General features: G+C 40.7%; 1 protein-coding gene across 3 annotated transcripts in view; it reads right to left on the bottom strand.

The window, feature by feature from the left end:
• JAZF1 (JAZF zinc finger 1) overlaps positions 1-17,241 on the bottom strand; it is a 334,740-nt gene that overhangs the window by 9,060 nt on the left and 308,439 nt on the right. For 2 of the 3 annotated variants that reach the window (XM_059728891.1, XM_059728889.1), the window contains exon 4: positions 3,954-4,123. In XM_059728891.1, coding sequence (XP_059584874.1) covers positions 3,954-4,123 — 170 coding nt within the window. Of the gene's footprint in view, positions 1-707; positions 3,123-3,953; positions 4,124-17,241 lie in introns of those variants that run through there. The other variant, XM_059728890.1, reaches the window with a different exon arrangement.

Here is a 17,241-nt window from a genome sequence, read left to right as displayed (position 1 = left end):
GGCAAGGTGGGAACCCCGTGGGGAGAGGGGGAGCCTGAAATGGGAGGCAGGGAGGAGAATTCTTATTCTTTAGTCCTCCAGGCCCCTGCTGGCCTGAAAGTGTGACTTCTTCAAACTCGAGCTAGCACTAACACCTATCAACATTTGAGCAGTTCATGTGTAACAAGGCCCTAAGCCAATAAAAGATATCAACTACAAAAACTCTTGCCTCTTGAAATGTATTTGAGCAACTTTAGTCATGAATAGGTCCCCAATACTAATTTAAGGCAATGATTAAAATTTAGACCAACCGTCAATATGCAGGCCTTTCTACTGAAATAAAACATGTACATTCATGGGTTCCTAACAATACGCAGCAAATTCCCACTCTGGAAGGATATAATCATGTCATATGTACACTGGTGAAACTCTGGTATTTGTAGGGAGACACATGAGAGATTGTTGAAAAGAACTCAGTGTGTGCATTGAGAGGTTGTACGTTGGAAGTGGAAGGAGTATGTTGTGCTGGTAAGTCAGTGCATCTGCTTTACTATGACATTTGAATGGTAAAAAATTGAGGTTGGCCTGGACATGGATGTTCCTTTAACTGTTGAGTTACTGGATTTTTAGGGATTGTGTTACCAGGCAACACATAAGGAACTTTAAGTGTCAGTTCTATGTTGTCATTATGTAGACTGTGAATCAAAGAACATGAGACAGACGCATAGTTTTAGAACAACAGAATTTATCTATTACTATATAAAATATAGTTGAAATGTTTAATTTGCTTTTTAACAATTTTCCATATAGGTTCCTCTGTATAAATTATATTGTTACAATTTCCTTATCCAGAGGTAGCCACCATGTTACTGGAACATCAGTGTCTGAATTTAGATGGCTGCTAACAATCTAATGAAAAATTTCAAATGCATATAAATACAGAAATTTCATCTATAGCCCACCAAAAATCTCTGCTGCATGTTCTCTGGCCCCTAGTACATATAACTAAAAATAATACTAATAATGGAGATGGATTTTAAATAGAAAATTATATCCAGAGTATCTAGCAATCAGTGTTCTTTTAAATATCTTAGCCATTTTAGAAATTACACTAACAACAGGCTTAAAATCCTGTTAATAAATGTAGGCTTCTATTTTAGAAAGGCTTTTGGATATTGTACTAAAAAAAAAAAAAGGTTATGCCAGAGAATAGAAATTAGAGGCTTCAATAATACTTCAGTGTATTGGTAGACAATTTTACATCTTAAAAAAAAAAAGAAAAACTGCAAAATGTTTTGCAGCAACATGTTTATGATTCACTTCTACTGGGGTGTGTTTAGGAAACTGCCAACTGATAACAACTAGTCTGAACTATATAATCTTTGGTAACAGGGAAAATTGGGCATTACTTTTGGGGAGAAAAATATATCTTGGGGATGTTTTAAGTGTGATTGAACAGAAGGACTTGATAGTTATCTGGCCTGTGTAAAGATGTTTTCTTACTAGAGCTTCCATCACCTTCTCTACCAACTTCTGAGTATTTGTTACGCCTATTTTTGAACCTCTTCTATTTCACTGCTTAATAACATTAATTACCCTATTGCAGACACTGCACCAGAGTCCTGTACAATGCCAAGCCAAAGGGAGCCTTTTCCCTGACTGGGTCCTGAGCATAACAAATAAAACTACTGCAATAATAATACTGCAGCAAATAATGTATTTTTATAAAACAAAGATCACATAAATGCTGGGCAAAAGAAAGGTACACTGTCTTCCCTACCCCCTTCAGCTGTTATGTGGCCCTGGTAAGTACTGTATGTGCATTTCAGTGTTCTTGTTTGTAGCTACTACTGTTTTACAGCCCTCTGTGTGATTACCCAGAGCCTCCAAAAAATCCCAGTGCATACTCCTTTGACTACAGGATACCGCGGCAGGCTCAACAAATAATTCTTCTGAATGCGAGTTAAACAGAGGAAGGAAGATGAAGGCAAAACTCAGGGAAGGAAACAAAGATAAAACATACATACACATTAGACCAAGAGGAGAAAGGAAGAAACAGAAGTGATTAAGGGGAGAGATGAGGTGAGACAGAAATGCCTTTATGCATCTGAACAACACAAGAAGTGAGTATTATTTTTCACAAAATACGGTACTTCTTATTTGCTGCTTTCTCTATTTGTCAGCCTCTCTATGGGTCATTAATTTGTTCCCTGTCTGCCTGTTCTAACATTAATCGTGTGCAAGACATCCTTTAGACAGTCTTCATGCATTTGAGATGAAGGTAGCGAGATAGCAGAAGCAGACAGGAACAGCTTGCTTATTTGGGCAATAAAAAGGCAGAGAGGCTGGCAGTCAAACAGAGAACAGACAGGATATAGCAAATTACAGGGTTCTCCTCCTAGCTTTTTCCATTAAATAAATGTTTTCCTCAATGCATGGACGCCTTCTGGGAAAAGTGACTCCTAACAATCACTATGGCTTGTTTGCTTCCTGAGCTAAACATTGAGCTTTTATTCCTCACCCTTCCTCTTTATCTCAATCCTTCCTTAACAAAAACAGATTAATCTTGCATAATACAAACATGTCTGCTTGATCACACTTGAATACGCCAAAATATGTTTCCCTCCTTAGATGATTTGCTTTCCCTGTAACCAAAAATTATATAGTTCAGACTAATCTCCACAAACTAGACTTGTGCATTTAACTGGGAAATACACACACTAGTTTTTTACTTCTGTTTTGTAGCTAGTACTTCCACTAGTGTCTAATCCTTGCATAGCTTATTATTCAACTTGTGCTATGGCTTTTCTGGCAGTTCAGAACAACTGAGGAATCAGATGCACATTTTCAGGCACCACGCATGTTTATGCACACTAGTTTTGCTATCATCAAGATTTATATCCTTCAGAAGATTTCTGATCTCCCTTCATGTCTTTCATCTTTCAGCCTTTTGTTCCTTTAAAAGATCTTATTCAACAGTTCTTAAAGAAATGAACTGTAGACGGGGGATCCTTTCGGCCTGTCAGATTTTAAAAGATTCTCCAGTTCTTCAAAGAAATGTTTGAAAAGCAGCTGATGTAGAGAATCCTGCCCACATCCCATTTTCACTTCTTAGCATCATTCGTATTACTAAGGGACTTTGCCTAAAATGAAAATGTCAAAATTCATCAGCTGCTGCAATAATTAGTGTGCAACGATATTCCTTTGTGTGTGACGTCAGAGAAATCTCCATATATGCCAACTGATGTTGCAAAAAGAGGTTAGGGCTTCAAGAGATTTTACTTCTGCAAATATATATACATATCCTTTGTAATATAAGGAGAGGGAAGAAAAGGAGGAAGAAGTAGTTTCTTGGAGCATGTGCTATGCAAATCTTGCAGTCAGTTCCTGTGGACAGACTGCTATATAGACAAGTCATTGGGGGTCTGCATTGAGTTTTGTAAATGCAGGTTAATTTATAGAACCAGAGCCTGGATTTATTATACACAGACATTTCTATGATGTAATAGCTTAGCATTGCAAGAGGAGGTCTTTATCTTCTCAGAAGTTAAATAGGATCTTCTGCATATCACCTGTAGTAGTAAATGCATCACTGGCAAGCTTTCAGTTTAGTTAAAAAAATCTATAATAGTTCTTCTACAGAAGAGATCCATTCTAGCATTGGTATAAATAAGTTTTATATGGAATATGTGCAATTCCATTTTACAGATGATTCTTTTGGTATCATCTTGCAAGTTTTACAATAATCACTATGAATACGTAGTACTAAGATATATAAAATCAACAGTTTTTAATTGTATTTAGAACCTCTCTCGATTTAACTGATAAAGACCAAAATATGTATTGGTTTTGCAGCTAATATGAAACAATGCTGAAATGTTGTAAAAATTAATATGAAAAAATCTCAAAGGATACAATATGCTCTAACAGGTTCTATCCTCTGACGTCCCAAAAAGAATCAAGTCAACACTCACCTTATATCTTTTTTTACATCCAGGAACAGGGCAGGCAAAAGGCTTCTCATCCCCTCCATTCATACACATTGAACTAAGGATAGCTTCAGAGCTGATGGCGCTTTCTGTAGTCCATGATTCGTCACTGTCTGATTCTTCATAGTCTACTTCTTCCTCATCATATTCACTACCTAAATAGGTTGGTGAGATAAAGCAAGACTAAGGTAAAGTCACTGCAAAGCAATTCATATTTATTACATGGTTCCCAGTGACTTACAACTTTCTTTTCTGCATTGCTAGAAGACAGGTATTTTTAATTCCATAAAGCTGTCCTTTATTAATATAGCACCTTCAGTGGCTAAAAAAGACACTAGTGATGTCTTCATAAACAATTAGCTGCAGGGGTCTAAAAGGTCTAACTATGAATTGGGTAAAAACAAAATTTCACTACTTCACGAAGAGAAAGATCCCTCCCCTGTCCCTCCAAAGTCAACCTGGAAAACTTGCATTTTTCTCTGATGTAAAGGTGATTTTTAAGAGCTTTCCTTGATGCAATACAATTCTGAAGAGCGTAATTCTACAGATCTTAAACAGTGTAAAATAATATGTTGACAAGTCCTAATGCATTTACTAGCCCATTGGAATTAATAGGAATTATAGCACAACATTAATAAGAATTATACTGTAGCCATTATAGTTGTGAAATTCATTCCCTCAGGTGTGGGAATAAATTGCATTGTGTGACTGCCCTGACCAGACCAGACCAGACCACCATACATTCCAGATAGGTGACCACGGCTGTTTGAGCAGCTGGTGCCGAGTTTATTTATTTTGTTAAGATTCCAGTAACTATTAATAAAATTTGGTGAAGAAGTTAAATGCGAAACAAGAGAAATTGGGAAGGCAGGATTTCAGCTATAAAAAGTAAGTACAATAATAAAGGGAAAGCCCTGGCTGATAAAGGCAGTAAATAAAAATAGAAAGAGAGAGGGGGGAAGTTTGTAGGGGCTTCTATGGTGTCAGCAGGAGGTGGTGCTGGGGAAACAGCATTTCCCCTCCTATATTGCTGCCTCTACCTAGCCCTGTTACAGTTTTGTCCTTTCTGCTTGCAGAGAGGACGATTTGGCTCCAAGTGCTGGAATAATTCCCATTGTTCAAGACAGAGCCTTTATAATTTTTATACCACTCCTTTCAGTTGTTTCCTTCACTCGGTCTGTGTGTACAATGTCTGTAAACAGCTCTGTAGTCTAAGAAGAAAATGCAGACAGAAAACTCATGTTTCAGTGTCTGAGTCTTCATTTTTTATTTCATGTGAAATTAAATACACACCTATTGATGGAAATTTTTCCTGCTTGATTTCTTTCACTTTTCCTTTTCTCACTCTCTCTTAATCTACCCTTTATTCATGAGTAAAGATGCGTGTCAGCTGGTAGCTATAAGTACTTAGGGATACTGAGCTTTAATCAGATATTGTAAGTTAGCTCACAGATGTCAGGCTCTGCTAGTTTCTTTCCTGTGGTTTTCATTCATACAGGGTGGTGTGCAGATGAGGGGAGATGGATTGTTTCCCACCATTAACGCATATAGACGCATCCATACACATTCACTCACTCTGCAAAAACATCTGGAAAACTCACCGCTATTGACTGCGATTTCTTATCCCACACAGAATAATTGAAAATCAAAGCATGCATTGTTGACTTTTAAAAATATTTTTGAACTTTAGGAACAGATAATACGAAATAGTTTGTTATGCTTTGTTTAAATATTTGGATTACTTAAAATCACAACTGGTTATATTTGGATGGGAAAAAATCCTTAAGATGCTCCTTTAATTTTTGTTAAACTCATCCAATTTTTTTAATCAAACAGCTAAACATTCAGTAAATAAATCTATGTGCTTTTAAAATTAGACAGCATGTAAAAGATTTTGACATTGACAGTTTTTCTACCTTTAACCTTTTAATGATCCCTAACAAAAAAGACTGAAGTTAGTAAAATATAAAGTAAAAGAAACCTGTTCTACAAACAGATCTTTTAACCCCAAACAGAAGAAGTGCCAGAGTTTGTGAGGAACTTCAGTACTGCTACTGATTTCATATTAAATTTACTCATATACTGCAGCGGTGGACAGCACTATAATACCCTAAGACAGAATCCATTATTAGAAGAAGGGTAAAAAAGGTTTTGTCTTTTATCATTACAATTCTGCCTTTTCCACAAGACATTCTTTAATTCTTCAGGAACTAGGAATATTAAATTGCCAATCCTGCAAATTTATGCATGTGCAAAATTTTGCTAAGTAATCCTGTTGAAGTTAGTGGGACTACTTGTAGCAGTCAATTTAAAAAAGAACAAACATTTGCAGGATCAGGTCCTAAAAGAAAATCTTGGTCATGTCCTTTTAATTAATTTGCCTGATGCAGAAATGTAGAATGTTATGTACACCAATGAAAGAGAATGAGAACAAAGCATAAACAGATGTGGCAAGTTGTTAAAAATGTAAATGAATGGTATGGTGATTTTTGTAAGTCATAAGTACTATTTCAAATATGACTTGCTGGATAATATACAAATTCCAGAATGTTTCTAACAATATGAAATACTCTAAGGGTAATATTATTTTACTCTAAATTGGTCCATTGTGATGCTCATCTCACGGAACCCTGGTGCACTAAATGATTAATTAAAAAAATACCATAAGATCTATTTAGGTGGGTTCTGGTATAAATGAAATGTAAGAATTTACAGCTTCAGAAATACTGCCTGCAATTAGAGTTTATCCTTTCCATAATTATGTTGTTTCAGTTGCCTTAAAAAAACTCCATCAATGTAGTCAGCATTTTAACTGATTCCTCATCCCTCCAAATTTAATTTCCTCACTTGTCAATATCTAATTGCAGCAGCCCAAGAGGAGCCTTGCCAGTCTTGCCGATCGTATGAAAAACAGACTTTTTAAAAACATATTGGTTGGCTTTGCCATAACAAACAGGCCTTAGATGAAGTATTTTAATTAAGTACTTTGAGTCTTAAGATCCTGGCTTTGGTTAGTCTTTCCCACGCCGGCCAGAATTCCATCGCACTCAGTTACCACGTCAGGTGTATAAACTGCAATCTGATCCACCAGCTGCTGCTTGCTCCTTCTGGGCGGCTTGCCAACATACCGGCAGTGTGCTGAAGGGGAAGCACACCGCAGCACACTTTGATCAAGATACTGAGTTTGATCTTGGTTGGTGTTTTACAATAACATACGCATATTACACACACACACACACACACACACACACACACACACACACACTCACAAAAATGAAAACCGAGCATGTATTTATTTGCCCCGAGTCAGACCACAGGTTGCTACACTTCTCTGACTCAGACTTGAAAGGACTGTTTAAAAATTGCTCACAGAAACTTAGCTGTGCTATAATTTAGCTTTGCACACAGCAAGTGAATGTTCAGGTGGGGCATGTTGTTCTTCAGAAGACTTGAGCCAAGCTGTTAGTGGAAGGTGTGTGTTAATGGGCTTACCATTTCTTATGCTGCTTAAATGGGAAAGCTGATTAACTGCTCCAGAGACCAGTACTCAAAGGAAAATGCCAGGAATAGATTTCAAAAGTCTGGACAGAAAAAAACCACAGAAGCATTTTCCAAATTCCAAAATATACGAAGAAGGGTGGGGAAACACTGACTGAGAGATCTATATGTGAGCAAAGTGACAATACTGTCTTTTTATGTAACTTAGTGTTAATACCATAAGTAGCAAGAAAATGATCTTCCTTACCTATCACTCTGGCCATACTGTGCCCCTCCCCAATCCGTCACTGGCCCCCTCCTTTAAACTGCATCAAGTTTAATCTTCATGCTTTATTTTTGAGATGCAGCTATGGTGAGCTCTAACATAGTTTACACTGGGAGCATCTACAAGAGACGCTACTGCGCAATGGTTACTATGTATTTATTTAGTATTTGTATGATCAAATACTAAATAAATGCGCAATAACCGGAGTTACTGTGCAGAAGCACTTGTGCGTGCCTTTTTAGTGCATTAACCTAATAATAACGTGCACTAGTGTATTAGCACTGTTGGTGTTGGGATGTGCTATTGCACATTATTCAGCTACTGCGCAGTTAGTTAGCACTGGCAACTTTGTTGATTGTTTCTCTCTCCCAGACCTGCCAATGAAGGCAGTGTACAATTATAACGATTGATAATAGGTAACAGCCTGCTTCTCTTCTAACTGACCCTATATGGTCTCCTAGGACATGCCTTTTGCCTTGCAACATTCTCCCAGTCCCAGGTTACAAAAGTATTTTCCCTTCTCTTCATTCCAGCTTCCCACCCAAAACACCTCTCCTGTGCTGCCCACAATACTCTGCTACCATGCTGCCAATCAGAGTACTTGTAAGTCAAAAAGTACATAAAACATTACTCATTTTTCTGGGCTTTCTCCTTCCTCTGTTGTGATGTCTCGGGGCTCCATTCCACTGACTCAGGAAAAGAGGGGAGACCCCTAACCCTACTTGGGGGGCCACCCCAAGTAAGATGTGGCCGAAGGGCAAAGACAGCTCCAAATTGCCTCAGCGTAGTCACATGTGTGAATGAATACAACACAGACAAATGGTCACTCTTTGCAATAAATATGTGGTCCACTCATCAATCCATTTTTCAGTGACAGTAGACATCCTTTTAGTGAAACTAATAATTATTGGCAGTTTATGTCCCAGTACAATTTCAACTAATAGAAAAACACCTACTCTTGTAACCAGAAACAGTATACTGGGTCATAGACTCATGGAGAAGTAGGAGTGGAAGGGACCTCCTGAGGTCATCTAGTCCAACCCCCTGCCTGAAGCAGAATCATTTGAGTGAAGAATCCTAGCCAATTATTTACATTTCTGACTCATAGTATATCTGGATAAAACTAGGTAAAAGCAGCCTGCATCCTAAAAGTTTGTTTGCTGAAATTAAACACATGGTTGAGAAGAAGAGAGCTGTGGTTAGTGCCTGCACATAGTCTGATAAAAAAAAAAGCAACGATATCCTAATGGCCCATTCTTGCTCTTTTTAAATCCAAGAGGAGTTTTGCTATTAGCTTCAGTGGAAGTGAAGGCACTGGCCGACATCATTGCAGAACCACTGGCGGGAATATTCAAACGCTCGTGGCGTACGGGCCAAGTCCCAGAGGACTGGAAAAGGGCTAACGTGGTCCCCATTTTCAAAAAGGGGAGGAAGGAGGACCCGGGCAACTATAGGCCGGTCAGTCTCACCTCCATCCTTGGTAAAGTCTTTGAAAAAATTATCAAGGCTCACATTTGTGAAAACCCGGCAGGGCAAATTATGCTGAGGGGAAACCAGCATGGGTTTGTGGCGGGCAGATCGTGCCTGACCAACCTAGTCTCTTTCTATGACCAGGTTACGAAACGCCTGGACACAGGAGGAGGGGTGGATGTCGTATACTTAGACTTCAGGAAGGCCTTCGAGACGGTATCCCACCCCATACTGGTGAACAAGTTAAGAGGCTGTGATGTGGATGACTGCACAGTCCGGTGGGTGGCGAATTGGCTAGAGGGTTGCACCCAAAGAGTCGTGGTGGATGGGTCGGTCTCGACCTGGAAGGGTGTGGGCAGTGGGGTCCCGCAGGGTTCGGTCCTTGGACCGATACTCTTTAATGTCTTCATCAGCGACTTGGACGAGGGAGTGAAATGTACTCTGTCCAAGTTTGCAGATGACACAAGGCTATGGGGAGAAGTGGACACGCTGGAGGGCAGGGAACAGCTGCAAGCAGACCTGGATAGGTTGGACAAGTGGGCAGAAAACAACAGGATGCAGTTCAACAAGGAGAAATGCAAAGTGCTGCACCTAGGGAGGAAAAATGTCCAGCACACCTACAGCCTAGGGAATGACCTGCTGGGTGGCACAGAGGTGGAAAGGGATCTTGGAACTAGGACTCCAAGATGAACATGAGCCGGCAGTGTGACGAAGCCATTAGAAAAGCCAATGGCACTTTATCATGCATCAGCAGATGCATGACAAATAGATCCAGGGAGGTGATACTTCCCCTCTATAGGGCGTTGGTCAGACCGCAGTTGGAGTACTGCGTGCAATTCTGGGCGCCACACTTCAAGAAGGATGCGGATAACCTGGAGAGGGTACAGAGAAGGGCAACTCGTATGGTCAAGGGCCTGCAGACCAAGCCCTACGAGGAGAGACTAGAGAAACTGGACCTTCTCAGCCTCCGCAAGAGAAGGTTGAGAGGCGACCTTGTGGCTGCCTATAAGTTCATCACGGGGGCACAGAAGGGAATTGGTGAGGTTTTATTCACCAAGGTGCCCCCGGGGGTTACAAGAAACAATGGCCACAAGCTAGCAGAGAGCAGATTTAGATTGGACATTAGGAAGAACTTGTTGGAACACAGTTCGAGTGGCCAAGGTCTGGAACGGGCTCCCAAGGGAGGTGGTGCTCTCCCCTACCCTGGGGGTCTTCAAGAGGAGGATAGATGAGTATCTAGCTGGGGTCATCTAGACCCAGCACTCTTTCCTGCTTATGCAGGGGGTCGGACTTGATGATCTATTGAGGTCCCTTCCGACCCTAACATCTATGAATCTATGAAGTGGGGTTGGGCTCCAAACAACTGCTTGAATTCTCTATTCTCCAATGGATATAATCAATAGCTTGCACTGCTTGCAAGGGAGATATTGATTGTTTTACAGACACTAAATCAGCATGGATTCAACAGGCCAGATTCAGCTTTTCAGTTCCACTGCTGTAAATCTGAGGGAACTTAATTTACTTTTGTGAAGTTTATTTGGTAGTAATTAGGACCTTTTAGTGAAAATAATAATTGGCACGTTATGCCCTAGTAAAACTGGCCTCCCTTTTGCGTGTAAATGCATGTATGTGTGTCTGTATGACCACGTGAGAAAGTGATTCACAAAGTCTCTTTTTTTAACTGTTTGCATGAAAGCTTAGTAAGAAGTTTCCAGCAGGTGCACATCATTTGTAGTTACCCAACTAGTACTGGTTCCCATTTATCCCTAGACTACTGTATTGTGTCTGGGAAGAGAAATCATGAACCTAAAAGGTGGTACTAACAAGAGAGAAACAATGTGTTGCTATAATTAAAAGCATTAATACTGCCACCCCAAAAATTCTCCTCTCTATATACAGTACATACTGTAGTTTAAGAATGATAACCTCCAGTTTAGAATAACATCATTTGTGTCACTGATAGTTCATGCCAGTTCAATGGTCTCTCATAAAAGCTCAGTTTCACACACTGTCATGTGTGGGACTTGCAGTTTGTGCTTCATAAAAATGTTTTACAAGAATGCTTCTTATTTTAAGCAGCTCATTTTTCCAAATTCTGTGACAGCTTCTTTGAAATAGAACTTAGTGAACTATTTTTAATGGAATGTGAGTTTTGGTCTAACAATAATATGATATATGTTTATTGATTTGTTGAAGTTTTTATGTATCCTTCCTCTCTCTCACTATACCCCATCCCCCCACTCCCCCGCCCCCCTCCAAAACAAACCCAGCAGCAAGGAGAACATAGTTCCATACGCAATATTGATTACTTACTAAAGAATACAATGAAGGGCATTTCAATTCATTCAAAGTACAAATACTCTCCCTCCTATGTATAGTACAGGCAATCAATGTTGGAGGCACTGGGGTGTTAAATATTCTCTGAGTTTAGGGTGACAGCTTTTCTGCCATAGGACTCTGGCAGAAGAGAACCAGTGATGCTAGCTCTAGACTGCCTTTTCTTGGCATAGACCAGTATAGAAGACAGCAGAGCAGGAGAGCACCATGACCTTATCACTTGTGCTCTGGCAATCCCATCTATAAACCGGCTCCTGCCTTCTTCCCATGCCCCCATCAGCTCAACTGAGGAGTACAAAGCTACCTTTGTCTCAAACCCTGTCCTGCAGATTCTGATAGAGCAGAGCCCAGGTAGGCCTGTGAATAAGGGCCCAGGCTAACAAACCTGGCTCATACTCAGGATAATTTGTGCCACCAGTGGAACATGAGAGCACCTTCTTTCTTTTAGCCTACATTTGTCAGCAGGTGTGAGAGAATTATGGCTCCTACAGTGATTACAAAAGTAGAGAGCTGTATAATCAGGAGGAGATACCATTAGTATGTAGTCATATTTTGCAGAGCTTCAGGGGGTTTAAAGGGACCATCCATTTACATCACAGCACATTTCAGATGGGGAATGGAGTGTGAGGTGTCTTTCAGCATGTTAATATATGTCAACTTAAATGCATTTTTGTTTGCTTTAAGTATTTTCACTAAGCATGTCCCATGAGGCATGCTGTAGGTAGACTACATAAACCAAGATATAAAAAAATAAAGCATACTTTATAAGACCGTTGCCAAGTGTTGTTTTATGACATATAAACACCCCCAGTTTTCCTCCTTTTGAGTGCAGGGAGGATTTGTCTGTGTATATTATTAAACACTCACATAACAAACTTGTTGGCTAAGAAGGCTGAATCCTTTCTCTAGAGAACAGACACAGCATGCACAGTGCAAACTCCACCCCCGCATCACTATGTCTCAGTCTCATCCTATAGGGATTAGAGATTAGTTCACTCATTGTGCTCACTGAATCATTGGAGCCTTTCCTGAGACTACACGTAAGGGTCGTTGGAATTACTGCTTGTCAGGTGGATCCCTGTTTTCTGGTAAGAGAACTGAGGAAAGCAAATCACTCATTCAAGTTACTAAAGAGTTTTCAAAATTATATCAACTTGCAGTTACAGACTTGCATACAGGATACAGCGACGGGATGCACGTGGCATCGTGCCACTCCCGGGGCAGCTGCAGCAGGGCTCAGGGCACAAAGCCCAGTGCACAGCGGCAGCCACCTCTGTCCCACCCTCAGATTGTGGGGGCATGTGCCTCTGCTGGGGTGCGTGCAGCAGCGGGAGTCTCCCTGCACACCTGGATGAACCATCTGGCCTGGCTGAGGCCCCACTCACCTGGTGGCAGGGGGTGCAGAGGGGGATTGTCCCACTCACCCACACCAGTGCCAGTGGCAGGGGGCACAGATCAGCCCAGCAGCAGGATGCATGTGGCACTGCGCCGCTCCCAGAGCAGCAGTTCTGCATCTCAGTCGGGGGGGGGGGGAAGGGTGCTCAGTGTGTGCGTGCATGCACGGATGCTCCACACCCTGCAGACTGAGATCCACTGTGAACTGGTCGATTGCCATCAACTAGTTGGTGACTACTGCTCTAAAATATATAGAGTCCTGATGTAATCATTGATATAGGAATTCAAATATAAAATGTGTATGTTTTCAATACACTTTTCATATTTAAAATATACAAAGCAATTGAGAAAAAATAAATTAGACAAAATTTGCTAGTAAATTTGACACCTCTTTTTCACTTTGGCCATCAGGGCCTATTTAACAGTCCACACAGACACAAGGGCTAGGGACAGAAATTACACATAAACCTATGTAAGTGATCGGAAACCAGTTCAAATCTGTAACACAACAGAAGTTCAGTGTGCATAAACCACTTTCAACATGGCTAAAACTGGTTTAAGATTAATTGCGTGGATATAGTATCAGACTTAAGTGCAATTGGTTTATTGAACTTCTGTCCCAGATCCCCTCCAGGTTCAAGTTAACTCACAGTCCCCCAACATCCCAGGATGTTCTGCACCGCCCCCTGCAAACCCCCGCCCTTGCAGGGTAGGCAGGTTAGCTTTGGCCCAAGCTGTCTGCTCCAGCTAAGCAGGGAGGTGTGCTCTAACACCCCCTGGCTTCTGGCCTGGGCCACTGTGGGCTTGTGGCTGAATTTCCAGAATCAAAAGTGAATGTCTGTTTACTTGCCTATCAGTTCAATCTATGCAGCCTAGACTAACCTGTGAAGATTGAATCAATTCAGCCTTGGGCTTTGTGACTGTCTATACGTAGCCAAAATCTTTAACAATTGCTAACCTTTCTCAGAGAGGTTTCAGAAATCTTTGGTTTTCACCTATTGAAAGGACATCTGTTTATGTCTATTCTGAAGGACAGTAAATCAAATACTACACTCAGCAGAACCGTCAGGTGAGTTTATGTCTTGCACCTGTTATCTACTGTCTAAGTATTATTTATATATACTTGCAAGCACCTGATGCTTTAGTAAATTAGGCACTTTGGTAATCTGGCCATGAACACATTGTCAGTTCTGAGCACGCAATTAGCCTATGTTATATGTGACGAGGTAAGGTTCCAGTCTACCTTAACAGTAACGAACTGACATATTTTACTGGGTCAGGGAGCTAGTAAGAGTTGTCACTGATCAAAGCATGGGGCAGTATCATACAGCATTATCACCTGAGCAAATTTACCATTAATGTTTATTTAACATAATTGAGGCTTGGTGTTGATCTTTGTGAAAAAAGAAATGCAGCCTCTATATGTGGTATATTTTTTATTTGAAGTACAGTTGGTGTCTCATAAATGCCTGGCAAAATGGAGCCATATGTATTAAATGTAACACCCACACAAATTTGGATTGTATATGGCAGTGTGTGTGCTTTTGGTTGTTATTATTGTGGGGGTATTTTATGTGGACAAGATGGCCCCTATTGTTCTGGCCATGTGCTCTGCACATGGAAAGCTGGGGCCTTGTATCTGGGCAAGATATGTAAAATCCTCGGACCTGATTGGCCAGGGGGAGTAAAGACTTTTTAGGCAGATTGGTTAAGAGAAAGACTGGAATATGGCTAGACAAAGCCCAAGGTGATGTTATGCTGAGAGATATAAGCCCAGCTAGATTGGTTTGGGGAGGTTTGCTAGGAGCTGCTGAAGAGTGAAGTCTCCTCCAAGGGAGAAAGAATTTACAGCTAGTGAAAGGGGAAACTCAGAGGAGGGAGAGAGAGAGAATTGTCCCAGTGTCTGGGAACTCCTCTCTCCTCCTCTTCTTCCCCCTTTTCTGAGGTTTTAAGGGATTAAGACTAGGGAGGAGGATATTGATTCCTTGGGTTGGCCACCTGGCAGTTTTAAACAGATTGAAACCTGGGAGTTTCTAATTCTGTCAGCTTTGGGCCAGGGCTGAGGCTTGCAACCTTCTGCTCCCAATGGAGCTGTGTGACCCAAACTACCTGCAGTCCAGGTCTAGAGGTTAGGCCTGGTTTCCCCCTTTGTTTCTTTTGATGGTTGTTTGCTCCAGCCACGCTGTGTGGATGGGCCAGCTTTAGCCAGTAATCAGCTTGGCTCCCTTTTGAGTTTGTCCTGCAGTTTCCATTTCAGCAGGCCATGTAATCCAGCCCAGAAGTTTTTGGAGCATGTGTATGCCGGGTGCATCTACATGTGCCTCTTTTAAGCAGGCTTAGCCTAAAATTGCCATTTTTAAGGCACATTAAGGGTGCATGTCTACACATGTGTTCCTTTAATGTGCCTTAAAAATGACGATTTAAGGCTATGTGAGCCTAAATTTGATACCTCCATAAACCGTGAATAGCTAAGTCACATTAGCACACGTGTAGATGTGCTTATGCGCATTAGTGCATCCATGTGTAGACACATGCCTATATCACCTTAATGCGCCTTAAGCAAAGCCTGTCTGTGCGAGCAAAGATTGGCACTCTACCACTCCTCCAGAAGCAATGGAGCCTCTTGCAGTGCAGAAGGACCCACACACTTGAGCAGGTCCCCACAGTGCGGTGAACCCAAGAAGCAACTCATAGGACTCTCTGGTGTGGGCCCCCTTCCCCAGCCCATTGCTGAACAGCAGGTATAGGGGTGCAGGCCCCTGGAACTATTCTTTTGGAAGCCCCAAAGTGCCCGGACATGGGTGAAGCCTCCCTAAGAGGGTGCCACCTACAGACTTTGCTTTGCAGTTAACAGCATTTTAAAATTATTAGTGTTTTCTTTTTTGTCTTTATCCTCTGTAATAAATGTGGGGTTTTTTGTGTTTACACTGCTTGTGAGGGGGTTTTGTTTACATGGGATACCCCAGCAAATTTAGCGTTCCCAGAGTTCTGGGTGAGGGCTTAAGCCACAGGTATAATTTATGGGGTACCCCAAAGTGTGAACCTAGACCTTCTTGCTGCCAACTGGTGCCCAGCAGGAAGTTTACATAAATGTGTTCATCATTTCGTGTCACATAAACTTAACTGCCTGTCAAAAATACTTGTTTACATTTGTTAGCCCTGGAGAGGCAACAGAGGCATAGCAAAATGACCTGAATTGTACCCTGCCTTGTGAGTCTATTCATAAAATACAATTACTTATATTTTATTTGCCAAATCCTTATTAACAAATCTGAACAATGCAGTTAAAAACTGAAATGCACCCAATTATATTCAGTTAACAAAATGCACATATCTACACAGTCAAGAGAATTCCAATTATTTTATGACCAGTATTTTTTGTTGTTACTGGTTGAATCCAAGATGTGTATGCAACATGTTGTTAAACATGCAATATTTCTTCAGTTGCAGCTAATTGTGAAATAGCAGCTAATCACAAAAACATGCATGTAAGGAACTGATTCTGGAAAAAACAGTCAACTGACACCATGGCATGTGTTTTGTACAGCACGACTTGCTTTCTGAAAATGCAGTCAAAAACCTGTAGAGGTGCTAAGGCAAATTGTTACATGTCCCTGCACAATGTGCTGTTGAAGTTTTATGGTCACAGTGTGCCAATAGTTTGGGGAAGTTATTCTGTATTCTTATATAAACTTTTTCCCCCACTCCAGCTCTCTTTTCTACAGAAAAGGGCTTTCAATAACTTACAATCTTCTGTTTATATGCTGTTCAGGAAAAACATGATAAACCAAGTAACACAATCTCTACCTTAAACATATTCTTAAACAAGATTTCTACAACTCCATGTAAACAAAAACAAGCTATTAACCACTTACAAAAAAGGGAGCATGGGCTTCCTGCAATTAAACTGCAATGTTTTACAGTGCAATTTTTTTAATAATGAAAAGGTAAATAAATAAATAAATAAAACCAAACAGACCAGTCCTGCCAAAGGCTTATCCTGCAAATTAATTTAACAGTAATAAAACCAGTGCCAGCTGGAATCCTTTCTTTTTCTTGCTGTGGAATGGGCAGCAAGAGCAGGTATATGAGGAAAAACAAAGTAGGACATTTTCTACCTTCAGTCATGGGATGTTAATTGAACTCTGGCAAATGTTTAAAGATATTTCTCAAAACATTTGAGAAAATATTAAAAACAGTTGGGGCTGAGAAAAAAAAATGAACATCTGTTCCAGAGACTTACATTCAAAAAAACACAATGCAGAACATTCATAATTAATGCTATTTTGGCTCTTTACTTGTTGGGCC

The sequence above is a fragment of the Alligator mississippiensis genome, chromosome 5 (genome assembly GCF_030867095.1).
Source record: "Alligator mississippiensis isolate rAllMis1 chromosome 5, rAllMis1, whole genome shotgun sequence".
Classification (NCBI taxonomy): Eukaryota; Metazoa; Chordata; order Crocodylia; family Alligatoridae; genus Alligator; species Alligator mississippiensis.
This window is presented reverse-complemented; position numbering and strand designations above follow the sequence as displayed.